This window comes from Culex quinquefasciatus, chromosome 3, assembly GCF_015732765.1.
Source record: "Culex quinquefasciatus strain JHB chromosome 3, VPISU_Cqui_1.0_pri_paternal, whole genome shotgun sequence".
Lineage (NCBI taxonomy): Eukaryota > Metazoa > Arthropoda > Insecta > Diptera > Culicidae > Culex > Culex quinquefasciatus.
Window position 1 is genome coordinate 59,199,890 of NC_051863.1, and position 24,044 is coordinate 59,223,933.

Consider the following 24,044-nt stretch of genomic DNA (forward strand, 5'->3'; position numbering starts at 1 on the left):
CCACATCGGCAGCGTATCGTTTGCATAAACCAACCCTGGGTTCTTTTTTCCAGCACGGATTTCGTTGCGTTGGTCGGCTGGTCGAGCTTTGAAGTTAGCGGGTTTCACCTGTAAATTGACAACTTTGGTAATTGAAATTGTTGGGTGGTCTCGTGAAATGCAACGAGCGATGTAACCCAAGATTCAGTGTTTCAAACCAAAAGCTTTGACAAGTTTGAGTTCGTAGTGTCGATAACAGCATAGTTTGATCGCGATGTGGTCCTCTATTTGGTGTACCAACTTCGCCCAACGTCTATTTTTGGGCACCAAGGTTACGTGCTCAAATTAGGATTCAAAGCGCTGACTTTGTGTATTTTTGGCTTTTTCCGGTAGGCAAACACAACATCGCGCCCAAATTAGCAGGCGGTGGCAGGCAAATGTTAAAACAAGAACCATAAAATAGTACAGGGAAACCAAATCGAGTAAGTAGGTTTGAGTTTTTTGTTAATGCCAAGTAGGAAATCAATCTCTGTGGCACCAACTTCAATGTAGTCATCAAGCAACTTTTGAAATTTAGAATTGTTGACAAGCTTATTATATCAAAAATAAATTTTACAGGCAGAACCTATGTCATAATACACTCGGAACAGTTCGGAAGTGTTTATGCATCACTTTTTTTTTAAGGGGACATGGGAAATTCTCCACGGTACTCTCAACCCGGGCAGACGGTAATAACAAAATTAATAATATTTCAATAACAAATCCAGTTAAAATAACAAAAAGTGTTATTATTTTATCCTGAAGTTCAACTTCAAGAAGAAAGAATAATAACAGTTTCTGATAAAATAACAAAATTTGGTATTGAAGTGATATTATATTGAAAATGTTTAATAACACGCTAATAAGAGGAAATGTTATACATTTCAAAAACTCTCCTAATAACAAAATTTGTTATTCGTTCGGTATACTGACTGAGAACTAAAATTACCATAAATCGCACAAATGGAATAGTTTCTAAGTGTCCATAACACAATCTGTTATTATTTTTTCTTTTGTTAAATATGTTTAGATCTTTGGGATAATTTTGTCTAATTTCGTCGGGGTCATTATTTTGGCCATGAAATGGGGTCCTTAAGCTAAAATTATTCTAAAAAGTTGAAATTTTGAAAGTTGATTTTTTAATTATTTGATATACCACCTAAGGACTTTGCTAAAATTGTCTAGAACTATGGGATAATTTTGACCAATTTCGTCAGGGTCATTATTTTGGCCATGAAATGGGGTCTTTAAGCTAAAATTATTCTAAAAAGTTGAAATTTTGAAAGTTGATTTTTTTAATTATTTGATATACCACCTAAGGGACTTAGCTAAAATTGGCTAGAACTATGGGATAATTTTGACCAATTTCGCCAGGGTCATTATTTTGGCCATGAAATGGGGTCCTTAAGATAAAATTATTCTAAAAAGTTGAAATTTTGAAAGTTGATTTTTTTTAAATTATTTGATATACCCCCTAAGGGACTTTGCTAAAATTGGCTAGAACTATGGGATAATTTTGACCAATTCCGTCGGGGTCATTATTTTGGCCATGAAATGGGGTCCTTAAGCTAAAATTATTCTTAAAAGTTGTAATTTTGAAAGTTGATTTTTTTTTTAAATTATTTGATATACCCCCTAAGGGACTTTGCTAAAATTGGCTAGAACTATGGGATAATTTTGACCAATTTCGTCGGGGTCATTATTTTGGTCATGAAATGGGGTCCTTAAGCTAAAATTATTCTTAAAAGTTGTATTTTTGAAAGTTGATTTTTTTAATTATTTGATATACCCCGATGGAATTTGACTAAAATTGGCTAGAACTATGAAATAATTTTGATCAATTTCATCGGGGTCATTTATTTCACCATGAAATGGGGTTTCAAGCTGAAATTAATCCGATAAAATTAACTTTTGAGAGATCATTTTTTTTTAAATTTTGTCTTATTCCCTAACGGAATTGATTTATTTATTGAGAATTTTTGAAGTGTGAATAACAAAAACTGTTATTATTTTCAAAGAGCCAGGAAGTCGGAGCTGAAGTTGAAGTTCGAGCTGGAGTGAGACCTCGGAGACTGCATCGGATTAAGCAAATTTTTAGCAACTTTTACTTCGAGTCGGAATCTGTGAAGTCGGGTAGCTGAAAACGTCGTTGACGTCATATCCTGCATCCAGAGTCGGAGTTGTCTTCAAAGTATGGATTCAAAGTCGCTTGGAGGTACCCGACTCTGCAGCCCTGACTAGTACAGAGGAGTTATGGCAACTGCAGGTTTATTTGCAAATTACAAATAAACCAATACAATAACTTTTTTTGTTATGGAGACAAACCAGTTCAATAACAATTTTTGTTATTATGCTGCTCCACCTCTCCGCATAAAATAACAAATCTTGTTATTCCTTCATGATTCCTTCTGTGTTATTGGTTTGTTATTGCAATAACAACATAATAACAGTTTAAGTTATTCTTTGAACAAATCTTTGTTATTGATTTTTGTTATTTTAACAGCTAATCCGATCATCCCAATAACATATTTCGATCTTCTCACAATATCAAAAACTGACCTTCCCAAGTTATTTCCGTCTGCTCGGGAAATCAGTTTCGCTAGGAGTTTAACAGTTTTTGTGGGTAAAAGTTCTAGGATATGCTTTTTTCTTTATACTATGCCAATGAATGAAATTAAAACCATTTGGAGTAATCCGCAAATTTTGATTTTCTTTTCGCTGTGCATGAAAATAAATTTCCCTTTAACCATTCCGGTGTACTGTCAAACAGTTGACTCACCCGTCTGCACTTTGCAGCTAAATCACGACTCAACCCAAAACGTGTCGTGAAACACCGTAACCAGATTCGTTACAGTTACTCCTGAAGGCCACCTAGACGTTCCATGGAACCGCTAGTTAGGTCTTTCTTCTCGATTTCTTTCCTCCCCGTCATGCGCGTCGTCAGCGATTTTGTCAGCAGTCAGTTGAATGAACTGCTTCAGGAACGCTTCCTACTTCCTCGTGTCTTGAGCGACGACGACGACGTGGGTCTTCTTGGACGGCTCGCGTGTCGTTGCAAAAACTGTGCAAACTGTGCGCAAAGTTATTCAGATTTCGGTGTATTTTTATAACACTGCCACCGGCCTGGGTGACATAGTTTTCTTGGGGCGGTTTGGTGGACCCTTTGTAACGAGACGAGGGAAAAGGGGTAATTCCTACGGAAGGAGGTTACACTCCTTGCGGGTTCTACTTGAGCACAGTTGAAAAGAGAAAAAAAAAGAAATAAAGATCGGGATTTGAACCCTGATGCTCAGTTTGGTGCGCGCGACCTAACCCACTATGCCATCACCGAGCCTTCTATGATTTCTTCAATTTTGTTCAATTTTGGAGTTTCAAAATCTGAATTTTTCAAGTTTAAAAAAATATATTTTTTTTCAACAGTGCTGATGAGCTGATGATGATGGGTGGAGTAGGTGCAGCGAAAAACACGCACCGCAGAAGGTCGTTCGGTTGCCTCTTTTTTTTTGCATTCAATTCTCTATCGTCAACTCACGGGGCCCCAACAAAGCAAGCGATAGTTTAATTCAGTCTGCTAAAGTCGACGACGAAGACGGCGACGGTGTGTGGTTAGGGCGTAATGTGTGTACTATAAAAATCAGCAGTGCAAATAAACAGTCGCGTACTCGTGCTGTTAAGAGTGGCTCGAGTCTTTTCAGCAGACGGGAGCCACTGGGGGTTATTTTGAATTGTTGTAGGGAACACTGGGTCCTATAATTCTAGCAAAATTGTTTTTGCAGCAAGATTTTGTGTAAAAAAAGTGTAATTTACTTCAGGAACTGTTGGAAATATCACACTTTAAAACATTTGTAGGCCAAATTACTCAAAAAAGAGGTAATATTCAACCGACCAACTGTTCAATTAAACTTTTTTTTACTGTGTAGTGTGTAGTATAGCCATATTTCCCCTTTTCAACGCCCTTTCACATTGTTTTGCTTTGGTATTGTTCTGAAATTGTAGCTTCCATGCTTCCATTACAGTAAAAATATTTTAGTAAACTTTGAAAAATATGTAGACTGAGTAAAATAAATTTCAAAATCGTTTCTAAGTCACAATTCCCATTTAAGGTATAACACGCTGAGAAAACTTTGAGCAATCTTATTATTTCTTAACAAACATTTTGTTGATAACACCGACCAACAAAATTTCTGCGCAGACTCAACTCGAGGGGAAGCATGAGCTTTGGGGTTCCTAGAGTTTGTATGGAGAATTAGTGCTGTTCGGTTCTCCTACATATTGCATGCAATTTTCGGGTTGTGTGCAATAGCGACGAACCGCCCTAATTCTCCAAACAAACTTTAGAGAAAAACCATTCGGCCCAGACAAACTATTTTTTGAAAAATTCAAAGTGCACGTGATTTTGGGGACCCCAAACTTTATAGTTCCCCTCGAGTTGAGCCTGCGCAGTCACTTTGTCATTTTCTGTAGGTCAGTGTAATTAATCCAAAAATTATATAGTGTAAAGATCCAAAAATTATTGACATCTGTATTATGAGCTATTTGGAAACAACCAACTACGCTGAAAACTTGGTATTCGACATAGATCCAACTAAATCCAAATTATCCGCCTTCAAAAATGTTTATACATATCACTTAAGTGGTCATAACTTCAGACAGGGTTGCCAGATCTTTAATCTTTTAGACTCGTTTGGAAGGTCTTTACCTATCCAATGATATGTTGGATGATATACTATCATACCGATAAGTGAGATCCGGCTTCGAAAAAGTAAATAAAATTCAGACAGGTTTGCCAGAACTTCAAACTTTTAGACTCGTTTCGGTAACCTGTCTTAGAGCATCATTACCGGTGCGTTGCGGAAATTGTTGCTATTCTATTAACCCGTAACGCTTCTATTTTAGTTTAGTCACTCGGTCCCACACCGGTCGTTGTCAAATTGGGTTAGCAATTTACTACCCGTCAACCTTACCGGTGGTTGCTGAACTACTTGTTCGGCAGTTTGATGAACAAGTTTCGAAATCTTGTTTGAAGAAAATATAATAACTTTAATTCGAGCTATCATCATTTCAAAGATAAACACGAGGTCCATGAGTGACCTGACCACTCTCCAGGTTGTCCCGGTGACCCCCAGGGATGTTCCGGAGGAGGGACAATTCCGGAATTGTGGTCCACCGGGCATGATGGGTATCAAACTTCATAGTTTTCAAAGATAAACAAGAATATCAACATTTGGAGGTTGATGAGTGACCTGACCACTCTCCAGATTGTCCAGGATGTTCCGGAAAAGGGACAATTTCGGAATTTTGGTCCACCGGGCATGATGGGTATCAAACTTCATGATTTTCAAAGATAAACACGACTATGACATTTTGAACTCCATGAGTAACCTGGCCACTCTCCAGGTTGTCCCGGTGATCCCCAGGGATGTTCCGGAGGAGGGACAATTCCGAAATTGTGGTCCACCGGGCATGATGGGTATCAAACTTCATAGTTTTCAAAGATAAACAAGAATATCAACATTTGGAGGTCGATGAGTGACCTGACCACTCTCCAGATTGTCCCGGTTCCCTCGGAGAAGTTCCCGAGGAGGGACAATTTCGGAATTGTGGTCCACCGGGCATGATGGGTATCAAACTTCAAAGTTTTGAAAAATTAACAAGAATATCAACATTGGGAGGTCCATGATTGACCTGACCACTCTCCAGATTGAAAACTGAACCTGATCACGATACACGAAACAAAACAAGCTATTAACCTAGCTATTAACTTTAACGTTCTTCAGGTCTTTTGTGCTCTCTATTGCGAGTTTCTACTCGAACCTAGGAATCCGTGTATTTAGGTCAATTTTGGTAATACGTTTTGTAGGCAAGTGATAGGGGTACCTTTTGGTAAATAGGCCGGATCTGAAAAGTCTATGGTTACCGGTTACAGGCTAGTATGGAGATCGGAAGGAAAGGGGTCAAGAAACAGCTTTACGAACAGCAGAGCAAAGGAGAGGAAGCGTTTTCTTGGGGCTTTTCTTCGCCCCTCTGGATTCCTTTCGCTGCCGCTGCTGCCCATTTGAAATTTTTCTTGACCGGTTCCTTCCGATGTGCCAGCTGTATATGCACTTCGGAAGGAATCGGTCAAGAAAAAATCAAATGGGCTGCAGCGACGGCGAGAGCAAGTCAGAGGGTGAAGAAATTTCCCAAGAAATCGCTCCCTCTCCTTTGTTCTACTGTTCGTAAAGCTGTTTCTTGACCTTCCGAACTCCGTACTAGCCTTACAGAATGAATGTCATTAGGTGTGTACCTTTGCCCCTCTCTACTTTAGGCCCAATACGCACCTCCCAGGAAAAGGGTCAAGAAATTACTTTAAGAACAACAGAACAAAGGAGAGAGACGATTTCTTGGGGCTTTTCTTCACCCTCTCTGGCTTATGGTACGTTCGTTTGACAAATGACGTTCGATTGACGAAAACTAGCACCGATGAGTTTCAATTATAGAGATAGACAAGCTATGCGCGTATGGAAGAAAAAGATAGAAGTCCAGGAGAGAGGTTTAGAACAAGAGAGAAATCTCTTGATCTAGAGAATTGAAAAATTGTACTAAATTTAAGGAACTATATAATGTAGCCGAAATATTTTAATAAAAAGTCACTTTTTAATCACCAAACTATACCCTCGATCTCATGCCGGGTTAATTTACAAATAATCTGAAATTCATGTTATCGAAGTAATGCTTTGCACATTACAATTAGTGTCAACCTGCACAAGCGGTCGATTCTAAATTCATCAACAAGTATTACCTACGGTCACTTTCCAGTACGCTGAAAGCCCCATCTTCAAGAACATCAACCCCTCGCAGGAGATTCCGAAGATCTCCTCGACGATCTATCTCCATCTATCTGCGATATATTCAGCCTCACCAAGACCGGTAGGGTACGCGCGTTGGACCATGCAGACTACATGCTGAACCAGGTTATGTTCTACGCGATGAAAAAAGACCTCTGGGGTGCGTGCATTGGAGTTGATTTCAATCCAGGTTTTTAAGCGAAAATGGCGTTCGAAAGGAGAACGCCCGAAATGTCAAAATCACGCAGTGGTACCAACATTACGAAAAAAAGAGTGCATGGCATGACAGCGACATCCTCGCCTGACGCATATCTGTCAGTAGAACCTAACTTTTCAATTTTTTACACAAAGATTGAGATTTTGTGGATTCCAGGCTGTACCGCTCGATAATCGCCATCAGGTTATTTTAAACTCTGCCACTCAACGTACAGGTCCTTAATTCCGTGGTACTTCGCAAAAAAGGTGCTTGACCGGGAGCAAGCCACTGGTTTCGACGAACCCATGCTCTCCACAAATGTTGGCCAACCGGACCAGGATCGATCGTAACATCATCCTTTCAGTGGATTTCAGCTAGGATGTAGATTGATCTCAACGTCGAGCATCTTCCGTGCCAGCTGTCTGTCCACGAACTCTTCAAGTAGGTTCACGTGGGTCACGCCTCGGGTGATCTCAGCTGCGTTGTAACTACTGCAGTTGAGATCAACAGCGTCTTGATAGCTTGGAAAAAACATCGCCGAAAGCAAAACCGGTTCCTCATCCCGCAATTCTCCCATTCGTCAAACGCTTGCGATTCCAGCTGGAACATATGCACGGTCAGTTCCTTCGGCGGGGATTTCTTCTGATTGAGACGACCATGAGGAAATGATTTCATTTTTCAGCACGATGCACAGGTTTGGTACAGAGAAACGATTCTTCTTTGACGATTTTTCGGATGCGCAAACAAAATTTTGTTCCGTTTCAATAACCTAAATTTCTGGTCCAAATTTCTTCCTTCCTCTTTCGGAAGGGTCGCCTTTTCACCCGACTCAATTACACTCGTTTTTTACCGGTTCTCCTGCTGGCTCCCAAACATGGAGGAAAAAATAAACAAACTTACGTTTCGTGTCCAAGATGGCATTCGAATCCATCGCGAATCTGCTTCAGTCGGAGCAAACTCTAACTTTGCGGCCTGTACCTCGCTGTTTGCGATGCCACCAGATGTTCTCGTCGGCCTACGTGCCCTATTCCGGCGTTCCGTCCAGGCGCAAATCACAGAGGTGTCCTGCAGGATGGGAACACGCTGTTGAATCCACTGCGACCGGTTCCGGAACAACTGCAGCAGTGGCGCGAGCAATGTCGGATCAAATCCGGATCGGGGTTTATCTCAGACTTCTCGTACAAAACTGCCCCGGGAAAAAAAATCGTCGTTCCAAATTACACTAGCCAAAACTGTTGTTAAATCCACAACACTATTTCGCGACGAAATTTGCAACCCGGAACCACCGACGAAAAACGAAAAAACATAAACAAACACAGAAGCTACGAACTTTGACAGTTCAAAATTTTAGCTGCGTTGCTAGCGCGTTGCTAGATTTGGTAACTCGCTCCCAACCGGGGCGTTACGTTTTAGTTTAGCAACGCATTTGGCAACGACCGGTGTGGGAGCAAAGTTACTAACACGCGTTACAAAACCTTAAAACCTGCCTAATACTCACGCTGGTAAGGTTGCTCTTACAATGTATATTATGTAGGGGAACTATACCCTTTTTCAGCCTATTTCTAGAATCGGCCTATCAGCACTTCGATCATGAATTAAAGCATTCATCGAGTGTTTTTGACTGTTCCAACGTAATAAGTAGCTCAAATAAAAGTGAGCAAGCAACTCTCCATTGTTGATACATCTGAAAATGTTGATTTAATAGCGGAAAACGTAAAAAAAATGAAAATTGGTCGACTGGCTTAGAGCGATTAAAATGGGTATATTTCCCCGACTACCCCAAATCGAGTCGAATGTCAAAATCGTAAACACAAAGGGAGCGTTCTTTTATTACGTAACGCAGTAGGGGGGGGAGGGGGGTCGGAGGCCGTGTTACGCTCCATACAAAATTTTTAAAATTTGTATGGAAATTTTGTTACGAGGGGGGGGGGGAGGGGGTCCAAAAGTCCGATTTTTCGCGTTACGTAATAAAAGAACGCTCCTTTTGTTTGTTTATTTCTCAACAGGCACTTATTGCCCAAATGAACTTAAAAACTAAGACTAAAACTAGAACATTCGTCTTAACACTGATAAAAACTTGGACTTTAACACATCGCGGGACAAACTGACGTCAAAAACAGAGGACACTTTATTGAAGGCTCGCTTCAGTCCGACGATGGCTCCGTTGGCGCTGTAATTGGTACGGCGGAAAGGGATCTGCATGATTGGCGTGTGGCGTAGCTGGCGGACAGGTGCAGTCAGGGTGATCTTTTCTCGAAGAGAGGGGCAATCGATCCTGTCGGTCAGAACGTCCGAAACTGTCAACGCACGGGCCAGGTCACGACGCAGCTGGAGAGTGTCGAGATGCATGAGCTGGCAGCGGTCTTCGTATGGCGGCAGCTGCTGGGGATTTCTCCAGGGCAGCAGTCTCAGGGCGTATCGGACAAACCTGCGTTGAATTCTCTCTAGCTGATAAACGGCGTTGTTGTAGTGCGGAGTCCAAACCGACGAGCAATATTCGAGCGAGGACCGGACCAACGAGCAGAACAGCGTTTTCAAGCAGTGGATGTCGGTGAAGTGGCGTGTCATACGGATCACCAGACCGAGCTGACGGGATGCTTTGGCAGTTATGAAGGACACGTGTTGCTTGAAGGTCAGTTTAACGTCCAGTATGACACCGAGATCCTTAACGTGATCAACTCTTTCCACTAGTGTGTCGCCAAGATGGTAGTTGAAGAGTATCGGACAGTGCTTCCGGCTAAACGTTATCACCTGGCATTTACCGGGATTTAGGACCATGTGATTCGCCTCACACCAATCAGCGAACTTATCCAGTTCGCGTTGCAGGGCTTCGGCATCTTCGAGACAGTCGATCTTGGCGAACAGTTTGAGGTCGTCTGCGTAGGAGAGATGAGGTCCTCTCAGGGTGAAGTTGGCGTCGTTGAAATAGAACAAGAACACCAACGGACCGAGGTGGCTGCCTTGACCGATTCCAGAGGTAGCGTCGAAACTTTCGGAGAGTGCGTCCTCGATTTTCACCCGCAGCGAGCGTCCCGACAGATACGACCTGAACCATGTCAACAGGCTGCCACAGAATCCGAGCTTCTCGAGTTTGGCGATAGCGATACTGTGGTTAATCTTGTCGAAAGCTGCCGACAAGTCTGTATAAACGGCGTCAGTTTGAGAGCGATTGTCGAAGCTATCGAAAACGAACTCGATGAAGCACAGCTGATTCGTGGCAGTGGACCGTTTTGGAAAGAATCCATGCTGATCGCTGGATAATTCCTGACGGCAATGGGCAAATATTGGACCAATCACCACCAACTCGAACAGTTTCGAGGTAGCGCAGAGGGCCGAGATACCTCTGTAGTTCTCGATGTTCCTTCGATCGCCTTTTTTATGCACGGGGAACATGAAGGCCTGCTTCCATGCACACGGGAACTTTCCGGAGGCGAGGGATAGCCGGAACAGGTGCAAGAGGGGCGATACCAGCGCGGACGAACATCGCTTCAGCAGTGTCGAGGGAATTCCGTCCGGTCCAGGGGAGCTGGAATGTTTCAGTTTAGTTATCGCAGCTGATATGGCATCGTCATCGATGTCAATCATGGGGAGAAATCGATCGCGACGGGGAACGTTGTTGGCAGCAATTTGGATCTCGTCGTCGGTGATATGTTCGTTTGTAAAAACACTCGAAAACTTTTTGGCGAACAGCCTGCAGATTTCCGCAGTGCTCTCAGCTTCCTCGTTGGCCAATCGCATGGACGAAGGCAGCCCAGATTCTTTGCGGTTCTCGTCGACGAATTTCCAAAACTTCTTCGGGTTGGCCTTCAGCTCACGCTGCTTCTTGCGCTGGTAGCTTGCCATACAACTGCGACTCAGACGCTGGTATTTGCTGTTCATTCTCAAGTAGTACTCACGAAGGGAAAGTGTTCCACACCTGGAGAAGATCTTGAAAGCGGCTCGCTTCTGGGTTTTGAGGTTGCAAAGTTCCGGCGTTTGCCACGGTAGGTGAGTAGAATTACGCTTCCTGACCTTAGGCACGAAATGGTCGATGTGATCTCGCAGGATTGATGAGAATGTATCGACCGCGGCATCGACGTCGACAGAGTCCAAGACACTATCCCAGTCGATGTTGCGCAGTGCCAGAGACATTTCATCGTAATCAGCACCTCGGAAGTTGTAGCATACGGTGTCCGGACGGTCTCGAACAACAGAACTGTGACAACCGTCGATAGTGACAACGAGCGCGGGGTGGCGATGGACGATCTTAGCAAGCGGGGCCGGGGCAACGATTAGCGTTGGGGCGAAATCTTGTGCGCTCACAAAGCAAAGATCAAGACGGCGACCGTCTTCGTTCTCAATATGGTTGATCTGCTGCAGAGTGGCCAGGTTATATCCGGCCAGAAGATCACGCGCACAGGGATGGAATTGTGAGCGATCAGGATCCGGGTACAAGAAACCGTTACGGGAAGGTGTCCAGGTCAGTTTCGGCAAGTTGAAGTCCCCTACGACAACGATGTCATCGATCGGGCGCGTGCGTTCTGCAATAGATGCTATCGAATCGAGGTGGATCTTATACAGGTCCTTGTCGTAAATGCGATCCGGGGGGAAGTATACCACACAGAGGAAAAGGACACGATCAGACAGCTTCAGAGACACCCAGACCTGCTCCACTGCCTTCCAAGCGTCTTGGTCAATCCGACGTGGCTTGAAACAGTGGCGTGCCGCGACGAGGACTCCTCCTCCTTCCGCTTTCCTGCTGTTGTTTGGTCCACGATTGCAGCGGAAAACTTCGTAAGCCGGTCCGAAGACCTGCGACGAAAGCGTGTTCTCTTTCAGCCAAGTTTCCGTCAGGGCGATGAAGTCGAAGCATTCTCCTGAGCTGGCGTGAAGGTAGTCATCAAGGTTGCCGTTCATGCCACCAGCATTTTGGTAATAAAGGTGACATTGCTGAATCCTCGAGGAAACCCTAGCTAACGCGCGAGGGTGGGTGAGCGGTGCGTCGGAGGATTGCTGAGAGCTGGAAGGTTGTGAAGCATCAGGGAGCGTCGACTGAACGGAAAAACGCGAATACATGCCTGGGAGCGCATTTTGGAAGACCCGTTCTCTAAAGCCGTACACAGGGCCGGGACGACTTTGATGTCCGGAACTAGATACGTCGCAGCAGAGCGGTGGCGCGACTGTGACGGGAGAGTCGGGGTCTTCCATGATGCGGGGGTTCGTGCGTCCCGGGTCAGCAGTGTCCGACGGCCACCTACTTGGTGACGGGTTGCGGTAGCTGCAGCTCGGTAGATCGCGATGTACGGGCGTCGTCCGATCGTCGCTAGAATGCAGGCGGGCATCAGGGTCGAAGACGTCACGTTCGTGGAAAGCGGGATTGTACTTGCCTGCGTTTGGCGTTTGGAAGACCCTTTCTCTGGAACCGTACACAGGGCCGGGACGACTTTGATGTCCGGAACGAGATACGTCGCAGCAGAGCGGTGGCGCGACTGTGACGGGAGAGTCGGGGTCTTCCATCAGGCGGGGGTTCGTGCGTCCCGGGTCAGCAGTGTCCGACGGCCACCTACTTGGTGACGGGTTGCGGTAGCTGCAGCTCGGTAGATCGCGAAGTACGGGCGTCGTCCGATCGTCGCTAGAAAGCAAACGGGCATCAGGGTCGAAGACGTCACGTTCGTGGAAAGCGGGATTGTACTTGCCTGCGTTTGGCGTTTGGAAGACCCTTTCTCTGGAACCGTACACAGGGCCGGGACGACTTTGATGTCCGGAACGAGATACGTCGCAGCAGAGCGGTGGCGCGACTGTGACGGGAGAGTCAGGGTCTTCCATGATGCGTATGTTCGGGCGTCCCGGGTCAGCAAATATGGCGTGTTGATCGTCAAGAAGAGGGCAGCAGTCAAAAAACCTTGTCAAGATGCGGGGCGATACGTCGATCGAAGAGACGGACGTTAATCCGTTCGACGTTTCGCGAACCCCGAGGTGGTAACGCTAGGTCGCCTGGTGAAGTCAATAAACTCGCGGAAGGCCAATCCTGCAGGCCAGTTGTCCGCGTCCAGAGATGAATCTCGGTAGTCCCGGCTTACCCCAACCTTGAACGTGATAGAAGAGAGTTCGGCGACGTCGACTCCTTTTTTCACAAGCATCTTAACCACGACGGGATCATCTTCGTCGACGGAGAGGCACTCTTTCACCATCGTGCAGATGTCGTCTTCCGTTACAGTTGGTGGGAAACTGGACAGCCAAATGTACCACAAATCGTCGGGCTCAGCGTCCGCGATGATGGGAACAGACGTCATAGCCTTTTTTCCACGGGATGCGACCGGAATGTTTGCCTTTCCAGGTGGGTCCGCGCTCGAGTCCCGCTGTCGCTTTTGGCCAAGGGTAGGCCAGTCAGACGAAGAAGTTGATTGCGCTTCGACTTTTTCGTTGAGCGCGGCAACCGTCGATGCAAGTTTAGCGATATCGCTCTGCACCGTTTTCATTGACTCGACTAACGCTTTGGGACCTGCGCCGTTTTCTTTGACGAGGTGACGGAAATGACTGCTCAAGAACAGCTTACTGCACTCGTCGCACATCCAGAAGAAGTTATTGGGGTGCGTCCCCATAACGTCGAGTGCCGGGACGTCCACTTTAACGCAAATCATGTGGAAGGTTGACTCGCAAAAACCGCGACACACGATGCGGTCCGAATCAGAGACCTTCTTGTTACACTGTTTGCAGCCCATATTGCGAATATGTCGTTCCCCTCGGAAGCCCTCTCGTAATGGGTAAAGCGCGTAAGCAGAATTGGGTACACCGTCTGTGTTCTTACAATGGGTGATACTACCGAAGCGTGGATTGTTATTGTTATTCCAACCGGTAAGTATGGAGGTATCGAAAGTGACGCTAGGTTTCACCAGCAGCGGCAGCAAATTTGCTGATTTATTGCACGAGACTCGCGAAAAAACGGGTTGTTTTCGCGAAACGAACACTACGCGCGGGTGAAAACAGCACTCAGGAAACAATAAGGATACGTTTAAACGAAATTTGGTGAGTAAATCACATCAAAAAATTAAAAAGAACTTGGCACGGTTAAAAGTGATGTAAACAACAGAACACTCTTGCTCTTTTTGCGCTCCCTAAAGACATTTGTTCAGTTTTCGATTAATAGAGTTATCTAAGCCCGCTCTCACGCACACTAGTACACCATTTGTTTTGTTGGCTGGTACAAAATTTTACCTCAATCTTTTTTGTGTACTTACACGAAATACACGCGCACATAGATAACTCTATCGAGAAATTAAAAGTGAGAGTGTGTGCGTGCAACATGGAGTTAAACTTTTTGAAAAGCCTTGGTAAGCTTCACAGCAACTGCACAGAAAGTTTAACTCCATGTTGCGATTTGACAGCTCGATAGAGCTTTATGACGTTTCGCGTACGCACACTAGCGCACGATTTGATTTTGCTGGCCGGACAAAATTTAACCTCACTTTTTTTCGTGTACGTACACGCAATACATGCGCACGTAAATAACTCTATAGGCGATTGGTATACATGAAGTCTACTTAGTTAAAACATTATTGTTAGAGCAAAATTATAGCCTTACCTCAGTGAGGAAGACAAACAATTTCTTCAAAATCGTTGAGAAATGTATAAGTTGGGACCGCACTTTATTATGCAACTGCCACCAATTTTTCCGAAAATATTTAGATTTATATTAATTTTGACAGGATTTTAAAATGTGCCTTAAAATAAATATTTTAATTAAATCTAAAAAAATTTAAATGCTTTTTATGGAGATTCATACTGAGGTTTTTTTTTTCATTTTTTTTTAAGTTAATGGTCTTTCTTGGTTAGTATTATGATTAAATTGTTCAATTTCTTCAGAACAGTGTAAAGATTTCCACTAAGTTTTTTTTCATAGTTATTTTACTACACAGTAAAAAAATAAATTTGGAAGGTTGAATATTACCACTTTTAAGATGTAATTTTACCTTAATTTAGACGATGGTTAAAGAGGATTCGACCCTATTTTCATCCATTTTGCAAAATTACACTTTTTAAACACTTTATTCGCGCAAAAAATTCGAAACAAACCTGCTTGCGCACTTCCCATTAAGCGATTGATCAAAAGTTTTGTTAATTTAGCTTGACTACTTAACAGTTTACACAGGGTTGCCAGAACTTTAATATTTATAAGTTTTGCTAAAACACACAAATTTGTTTTTTACTTCTTTGTTTCAGGATGATGATTTACGTCTTTATTCCAAGAACAACTATAACCCAGTTTTTTATGTATATAAACTTCCAAATAATTTAAGATCAAAAAACAAACATACGCCTCAAAACGCTCAACACCTAATCGATTGATGAACCCACTTGGACGCTTGAAACCCCAACAACGACGATCAACTGCTCAGGTTCTCCGAAACTGGTTGGCCTCGCACAACCTCCCATCATCCACCGCGACCTGTCCGCGGTCCGCTCTAAAGCAGGCTAGGTGTAACACCTATTCTAACTCTACCCCGTAGTGACTTGTACTAATCACGGTTTCCCCGCAAATGGTTGGTCTTCGCTTGGTTTCGACGTTGGATATGGGTTGTTGAATCGATTAAGGCGCTAAGAGAGCTCGCCTTATTCGGGAAGTTGTTATTAAACTCATCCCTCAATTTGAGCGATGCTTGTTAAATAATTCCGAGATTTTTTGCTTTTTTCAGAATTGAAAGACAGGTTTTCCAAGCAGGTAAAAACAGAAAGAGAGTGAAAATAATTACCTTCACTTCCCGCGGTGGCGGCGTCTACTTTGAAGCAATGCAACAAATTGCTCTTCCCCACTTTCGGCCGGAAACTGGAAAACTGGTTCAGCTCGGCTGCTGGACTCGGCTGGCCTTGAAACTTCTGCCCAATTCACACCTGATGATGCTCGGCTTTACTGATACTGGTCGAGTGTTGAACAAAGTAGACACTGCTGCTGCGACTTTGACAGCTCATTTTTTCTTCTCCATCGTGTGTGTTCGCCTCCAGCACGTAGAAACACAGCTAGTTTTGGTCACTTCCTCGAAACCAAAAATCACCGGAAAACGTAGGAAAAGCCCTTTGCTGACGCACAAAATCTCACAAACTTTCTTCCGGAAAAAGAGGGACACAACAAACACAACACTCGAAAACGGCAATGGATCCAGGCCAAAGGAAGAAAAAATATAAAGAGAGGTTACACGAAGTTCCGTACCTCCTCCGCACTGCCAGTTGGTCACTTCCAGTAGCTCTCGCGGCTGATCGGGGAAAAAACTGAATCGAACGAGACTGCGGCTGCACAACTACTGAGGAACGTGTGGCGAACAAAATACAGAAGAAAGATAGAAGAAGGCAAAGCCGAGAGAACGGAGAGTTTGACAGCGCGTCCGCTTTGTGCAACGGCACAGACACAAGTAAACAAGGCGGGTTTCGGTTCGAAAAGACAGACTTGTTGGGACAGGTTTTGCGGCGCGTCAAAAGTGTACGTGAAAGAGGAACGTCAGTTTGGTGGTGGCCTGCGGGAAAGTCGATCGGTGTGCAAGTTGGTTCTGTTAAATTGCATGCTTGTGGGGGAATTCGCGAAGTTATAAACAATTTTCAATCGGCAGTTAGCAGTCATTGGCCATGAGTTTTGGTACAAAATCAGTAAATCAGGGAGTAAACAGAGGTGATCATGCGATCAACACCACAGTATTCCTCTGATTGGACGCAGTGGTATCAAGGCGCAGTCGTAATCATAAGCAGAGTTTCCTGATCTACCAGAAGGAACTTACCAATGTGAGTATATCATTATATCATCAGTCAATTTTGTTACAGCTGTAAAACTTAACGCCTGATGTTAACTTCAAAAGCAATTTGAATAAATTTGTCTCATTTTTGTCTCTTTTGACTGACTGAACTCAACCTAAGCATCGTCTTTTCTTGTCCGGAACAACATAATCTACGATGTTGTGATTAGAAATTAACTACCATGAGAAATCCACAACATGACACCGTCTCACAATTCCTAGTTATCTAGAATGTGAAACGATTCAAAGTTCTACTGACAATACATTTTGACTGGATATTATTCCCATTTTTTTTAAAGAACACTAAAAAGTATTAAAATGCAGAACAGTCGATCCAGGAAGAACAAAGTCGCCATTTCGAACATTCACGACCAAATGTTTGAATTCAAAATTATGTGACCAATTGACTACTAGATTCCTACATCGGTGTTTGGGAAACGCAACATGTCACTTTCGTTAAAGGAAACAACACCACCCTATCCACAACATGTGCGCTGCTGTCAACACGCGCGTCGTCAGTGGAAGCGTCGCGACGCTCTTTCCACAAACACCAGCAAGTTTCTCTTTTTCTCTTGTAAAAAAAGTACCCCTAGAAACAGTTCGCTCCACGACGCCCCCGACAACTCGCGATATGCTCGTTTGTCTGTCAGTTTGCCATCTAGCTTTGACCGACGAAGAAGAGCGCTTCGGGAAAACTCCGCGGATCGACACACAAAGCATTTCACGACGACTCTTCTAGCCTCTAAGACAATAGAGTTGTAGTGTTACTATTTCTGTCTGCCCCAGAGTGTGTGTGTGTGTGTTCAACCACATATACTAAGGTTGCGTTCGTACTTCCACCACCTTTGCCTCTATAGTAAATAGTAATAGTATATTCAGGAAGAAGTACTCGAGCGAAAAACACATGCAAATCTAGTAGGCCTAAACAAGGTCAAAAGTGTGGTTTTTCTGTGAAGAAGTCCGTCTTGCTTCGTGTGTGAGTGCGCGCGTTTTCGTGAAGTTTCCTCCAGCCTACTAAGGTTTGCACGTTTTTAGTGAAATGTTAGAAAAGTCTTCAAAAAAAAAAAAAAAAGAACCCATTGTTCTTTCGACATGCAGATTAGCTCATCGCTAGAACCAGGAATAGCACATCCTTTTTAGTCCAAAAGCATAAGCTGTGTGTGTTGGTGAAAGTTCGTGCGTGTAGTGGTGTGACACTGGTGACAGTTCCCTAACAACTGCCATCACAATCGATCCGATTGTCTTGGCTTCTTTGTTTCGCAGGAAAGACTTCGTTCTACTTGCATGACTGCTAGCTCGCAAGAAAGGCCAGACCTGGTTTTAATTATTATTGCTGCATTACAAGTCAAGAAGTGACATTCGCGGTTCGAGTAGCGAGTTTGTTTGTGGTTGTATGGCATTAGGCTACTCGAGTGTGCAATCACACATGCACGCGTGACACGAGCGAGCGAGCGGAAGAGAGAGCGTTGTTGATGCTCCTAGCTCTCACTCTCTGGAGATATCTCGAGAGATTCTGGTTGTGGTTAAATTTTGAATTGTTATTGTTATGCGGTTGAACACTGGGTTGTGAATCTGAAAATGTTTACTAGAATCTTTGTAAAAAATATATATTTTTTCAAACTTCATAATTAAGCATAACAAAAAAAAAGTTCATATATTTCATAAGCTCAAAGTTGCCTCTTTTGAATCTCCAAAATATCACAAAATAAAAAAAACCTTTTGCGAAAAACAAGAAATTTAAAAATGGGTAAATCATATATTTTCCCCGTTGACGAATGATCCCCATTTAATTAAAGTCACCCTTATGCAGTTGTCCTCAGCTATCTGAACCTATTTAGTCAATTTGCCCCAGAAACACAAATAAAAATTAACTGAATATTTTAGATTTTATTTGAATTTCGATAAATATTTTTTTACGACTCATAAAATGCAGACTGGATCACTCGAAGGCCCTAAAAAAATCACTTCGGATTATCCAATCACGATTTTTTTTCTTGTTTTTGATTGTTGAGCTTGAATGTGATTCCAAAAAAGGTCTAAAGTGCTTAAGAATTTTTAAATTTAAGATGGCGGCCAAAATGGCGGTGTTGAAATACTAAGAAAATGTATTTGGTATGCTAAAAGGCAATCAACAACTCAAATTTTACTAAAATGAGGTCGCAGATCTCAAATTTGATGATTAAAATAAGAAAATAAATCAATAAGAAAAAAAATTATTCGTTATTCGACTATCCATAATCCATCCATAAATGATGTAACATTCGAAAATATTCTTTTGTGTGTATAACATCAAGTCAAGTGGATCTGGAGGAAACCCAGTTTTTTCGTGAAATCTCAACACGCAGCTTTATGCGTGCGACTAACTTCAAATGCTTTTTTCTCGAACTTAAACCATGCGAACATGGGCAGTAAATTTCACCCCTCAAACCCATAATAACTCCTAATGACAGTATTTCTAAAAAAAAATACAAATTCATAGCAATTAAATCATTGCTAATTGATTAAGATTTTGTTGCAGAGTTGCTGTTTTTTTTAAATGTTTTAATGTTTAAAATTTAAAAGAACGATTTTCTTAATCATTATCTACATCAGAAAAGTACAAACTTTTTTTTTGTAAACAAATTTCCCAGCTAAGAGAAGAGAAGAGTTCGAGAAAAACGATTATTTTAACACTCGTAAATTTTTAAAGTTATTATGACTTCTGTAAAACTATTATCAAAGTTGTTTTCATCTTACAGCTAAACAAAACAAAATGATTGTTTGATTTTTTGTACAACGAATATTTATTTATATAGAAAAAAATGTAGAATATGATTTTAGCATCCAATGGAAATGTCTACTTATTGGAAAAGTTAGCTTAATCTGTAATTTTCAAATTAAATATTTTCAAAACTTGATAAAGATTGTTTGTGTTTTAAATTTTAAAGTTTCGTCAAAAAAGGTCCATAAATTCCAAAATGAAAATAATTCAAAATGAAGAACGTTCGTGATTTCAATTAGTAATAAGTATTTAGTGTGGAGCTCTTCACGGTATAGCGGAAGCCAAGTTTTATAAATCGCAATGATTTTATGTTGAAAGTTGTGTTCCAGCTTAAGAATTGGGTAGATTCAAAATATTCTATAAGTAAAAAATGCGTTTTCAGAAAAAAACGTGTTTTCTCATATAAATTATCAAGCGCATGGTTGCTCAAGTAAATTTTAATCATTTGTAAATAAGCCTAATTATATGCCGTATTCCAAAATGTTCTGCATTAATTTTACCTTTAATTAGTATAAACTTTCGAACAAAACATTTTAAATCAAAACTTTTCATTTTTGTTTCGTACCAGATGTCTTAATTTGCATGAAATTTTTTTTTTTCTGTAAAAGCAATTTTCGCCTGTAGAATATTAAGAATTTTAAATTTCTACTTATAAATCTCCCATGGGTCATCTCGACATAAAATATTTTGCTACCACCATTCCGTGGCAGATGAATTTTTAAAATAAAATCGTGTGATTTTTAAAATAAAATCGAATTTAATTATATTTAATTAAATCGAATGCCCATTATCTTTAGGAAAATGTAACGTTTTGTTAAACATTCAGGAAAATGAGCGAATACTAATTTAGAATACATTCGACTTTTCAGCAAATAACGAAATTAATCTAAACATATTTAACTTAAAAACATAACCTTTTGTTCAATAATTAGTTAAACAAATTGTTGCCATATTGACTCTGATTTGCTCTTTTGAAACTGAATTTAGTACCAAAGTATTAAATTCCCTGAAGATATTTTGCAGTGCGTATCTTTAGATAAGTTTTATCAAAACTAAACCAGATTACAGTCCAGTGTACAACCATTGTATTAGATTTCCAACCCACACCAGGAAAAACGATTTTCCTCTCTCGCTCAGCATCACGCAATCACCAGCTCATGAGAAAAGAGTGCAAAACACACATGATTTTGAGCGCAATTCTGAGCACGAGAGAGTGAGAGCAACCTCGGCGGTCGACGTCAAGTCGAGCACGGTCCGTCACCACCGTTCACAGTGCCAGTGTGTGTGAGTGCCTCAGTGCGTGAAGAACAAAATATCAACTGTTTTACTCCCCGTTTGCTTCGATTCAATACTACAGCTTTTAGCCAATACTACAGCCAGCTTAGCGAAAAAATTAGAAAAGCAAAAAAAAAGTGTTCGAAAAAGTGAAACCAAAGGCAAATTTCTGTTTTCCAATTTTGTTGTACTTCCTCGGGAAAAAGTGCTCTGCGAAAGTCAAACAAAAGTGATTTCCAAAACCATCGGGATTTGATCTAATCAATTTGCGGTGTTAAAGAAAAGATAAAAAAGCAGAGAGAGTGCGTAAAGTTTTCCGGGGAATCACCAGCCCGGCGAAACGTGTGCCAGACCAAAAAGTCAGCGGCAGCAGCAGCCCGGACAAGGAGGGCTCCGGCGGCGCAAGGAAACGTGCTTTTTTATCATCACGCCAGGAGCAGCCAGGATGTGCGGATTCGGAGTTTTCTAGCATTGCCCAACTGTGATACAGTTTATGTGAGTATTGAATTTTGTATTGGTTGTTGTTGTTGTTTGTGCAGAGCATGGCTCTTAATTAGCATAATTGATCAGTGGTGCGGTGCCTGTGTGGACGCGCAGTCCCGTTTTTTTTCGTGTTATTTTCCGTCTCTTTTGTGTCGCTATATGGGTTTCCAGGGGGGGATTGGATTTCTTCTTCTTCTTTTTTCATTTATTTTTTGTTCGCGCGTTCGTTGGCCGATGAATTTTATTTTTGTTCTCTTTATATAGTTTTCGATAGAAACGATCCGATTTTTTAGACAAGCAAGTCGTATTGCTGGATTAAGTCCTTTCCATTTCATCGAGGATCGGAAGGCACGTCGACGGATATGTTTTAAGGCTTATGATATAAAATAATTTTAATGAATGAAGCCCTTCCTACATCACCGTTGATCGGAAGGCACGCCGACGGAGAATTTCTGGAGAATCGCGGTCGAATTGATACTATATTTAAATCCCTAGATAGGTATCGAAAAAAGTGCAGTGCTTCTTGGGACGCGCAGTCCTGTTTTTTTTGTCTCTCTCTTTTGTGTCGCTCTTTGTGTGCATGAGGTGATTGGGCATAATAATTGAATAATGCCATCAAAAGTGCGGTGCTTCGGTGGACGCGTAGTCCTGTTTTTTCGTGATAATTTTCGTCTCTTTTGTGTTGCTATTTGTGTGCATGGGGTGATTGATTTTATGTGAGTAGGTTTTTTTATGTTACGTTATTTTTTTTTTCTCCATTTCCTCAGTTTGATTTGCGATTCCTTTCCATCGGGTCGTGTTCTTTTTTTTTTTCGCAATCGTCGTCGGTGTGTTTTTCCTTTTTTTTTTTTTTTTTTTTCGCGTGCGTGTATGTGTGTAAAGGTGCGGCTGGCTCTGGTTGTCATCGATGACAATTGAGTCAGTCTGATTTGCGATGCCTTTCGGTCGGGTCGCAGGTTTTTTTTCGCATTCGTCGTCGGTGTGCAATAACAACAAAACCTTATCATACCATTTCAGCTCGATAAACATCGTAACTCGTCGTTCGCTTCGTTAATCAGTACCCCACTAAACATGAATCATGTAAAACTCTTAAAAACATCTCAATTAAAAAGTCAGACTGTTAAATCCTTCATCATTTAATTACAAATAATTTTGGTTCTATCTTTCCACAGCCGGCTGTCTAAGATTAAACCATTTCAATTAAAAGTTAACAGCCGATAAACGGGAAATGTCTCATCCGCAGCATCCGATTGCTTGCCTTGAGAATAAAACATAATACCTTCAACAAACACTATGATTTTGGGTCGCATCATCATCTTCTATGATGAATCCTGACCAAACACCCTATCCTACTAACAAATTTTCAGGTTCCTGGCGCTTGTGGGGTGTAAGCACAGAGTAAATCAGCTGCCCTAGTAGCAACCTGCGCTAACTAACATTCCCGTCCCTTAAAATCGAGATCTACAAACTGACATGGCGGGCGCCGTTGGTGGCCAATGACTGTTACCTATTCGCAACTGATCTAGCTTTAGCAATCATGGTGTTTTATCTTTTCAGCGCATTCATACATGCTGTTGATAAGGGAATCACCACTAGATCGTCGAAGCATATAATCAGTAGTGCTGAAAGGATATTACGGTTCTGTTCAGCAACGGAGGGGCAACCATGGGTGATCTCTCATGCTCATGCTCATGCTCATGCTCAGCATGGCTCTTAATTAGCATAATTATTTTTGGGTTGTTGCCATGGCAAGTTCGTTCGTCTTTGGCATATAAATGATTGGAAACGGTTTCATTTGGAGGTTGATTGGGTAAAATAATAAAAAAAGAAATCATCACATAAAATAACCAACTTAATCCCAACATGAATTTCTCATAATTTCGTAGCCGGCCGGCACTTAAAGATAGGATTTGTTTTGAATTTGTTAGATATTTTTCCATTTTTTGTAATCATGCCTATAGCATTTTAAGATACTTTGCTATATGTTTGGAAATTTTTTTTAGCGATAGAATATTTTATTTCAAATCATCTGAAAATACGCTGTCGTGCTCTCTTGTCGAACGTCGCTTTTTGACGTTCCGAGAAAAACGCATTTTAAAGTTTAATTTTCAATAAACAAATATAGCACGCAATGTAGACAATAATAAACACGTCTTGTTTGGTTGTACATGCTGTGCATTGTTCTTAAATTTGGTTGAAATTGGTTGAGTCCCGAGTTACAATTACAAATGTTTACGGTAGTCAGGCATGTACATTAGGGTGTAATACCAAAATCCATTTTCCTGCACAGCACTTTTTCAGTTCCTTTTGGGGTCCTAAACAATTTCCAAAAGTTTGGGAACGATTGGTTTAGTCCTCACTTTGCGCAAAACGATCCAATTTTCTATGGGAATTTGTATTAGAAAAAAACATTTTTTTGGATTTTGATATTTATAAAATCCACGTTTCATGCTGTACTAAAACCGGATTCATATTCGGATGCTCTGGAAGGTGTTCTACAAATTTCCCCAAAAGAGTATGGTGCTAGCTTGCCCCTGAAAAAAGCAAGTTAGCACCATACTCTCTTCGGGAAAGTTGTCAAGCACCTTCCAGAGTATCCGAATATGTATCCGGTTTTAGTACAGGATGAAACGTAAATTTGATTAATCGAGCCAAACATTTCATCAGGGCACAAAACCAAAATCCACGATTCGAGAAAATTGCTTGCAAAAAGTGGACAACTTGTT

At 41.9% G+C, this 24,044-nt stretch overlaps 3 protein-coding genes across 7 annotated transcripts in view; 1 reads left to right on the forward strand and 2 right to left on the reverse strand.

Annotated features, from left to right (window-relative positions):
- The window catches only part of LOC6042972 (katanin p60 ATPase-containing subunit A1), a 51,665-nt gene extending 35,233 nt beyond the window's left edge, over nt 1–16,432 (reverse strand). Inside the window, exon 1 of the mRNA XM_038262056.1 lies at nt 15,771–16,432. The gene's annotated coding sequence lies outside the window, so the exon portion shown is untranslated. The remainder of the gene's footprint in view (nt 1–15,770) is intronic.
- Nucleotides 12,966–13,742, reverse strand: LOC119768968. The gene has a single exon (XM_038260811.1). The coding sequence runs from the start codon at nt 13,740–13,742 to the stop codon at nt 12,966–12,968; it is 777 nt and encodes a 258-aa protein (XP_038116739.1).
- A 1,018-nt stretch (nt 16,433–17,450) lies between the features above and the next one.
- LOC6042294 overlaps nt 17,451–24,044 on the forward strand; it is a 99,597-nt gene continuing 93,003 nt past the window's right edge. Inside the window, exons 1-2 of one of the 5 annotated variants that reach the window (XM_038258861.1) lie at nt 17,451–17,818; nt 20,918–21,330. The gene's annotated coding sequence lies outside the window, so the exon portion shown is untranslated. The remainder of the gene's footprint in view (nt 17,819–20,917; nt 21,331–24,044) is intronic. The other 4 variants (XM_038258862.1, XM_038258863.1, XM_038258865.1 and 1 more) reach the window with 4 other exon arrangements.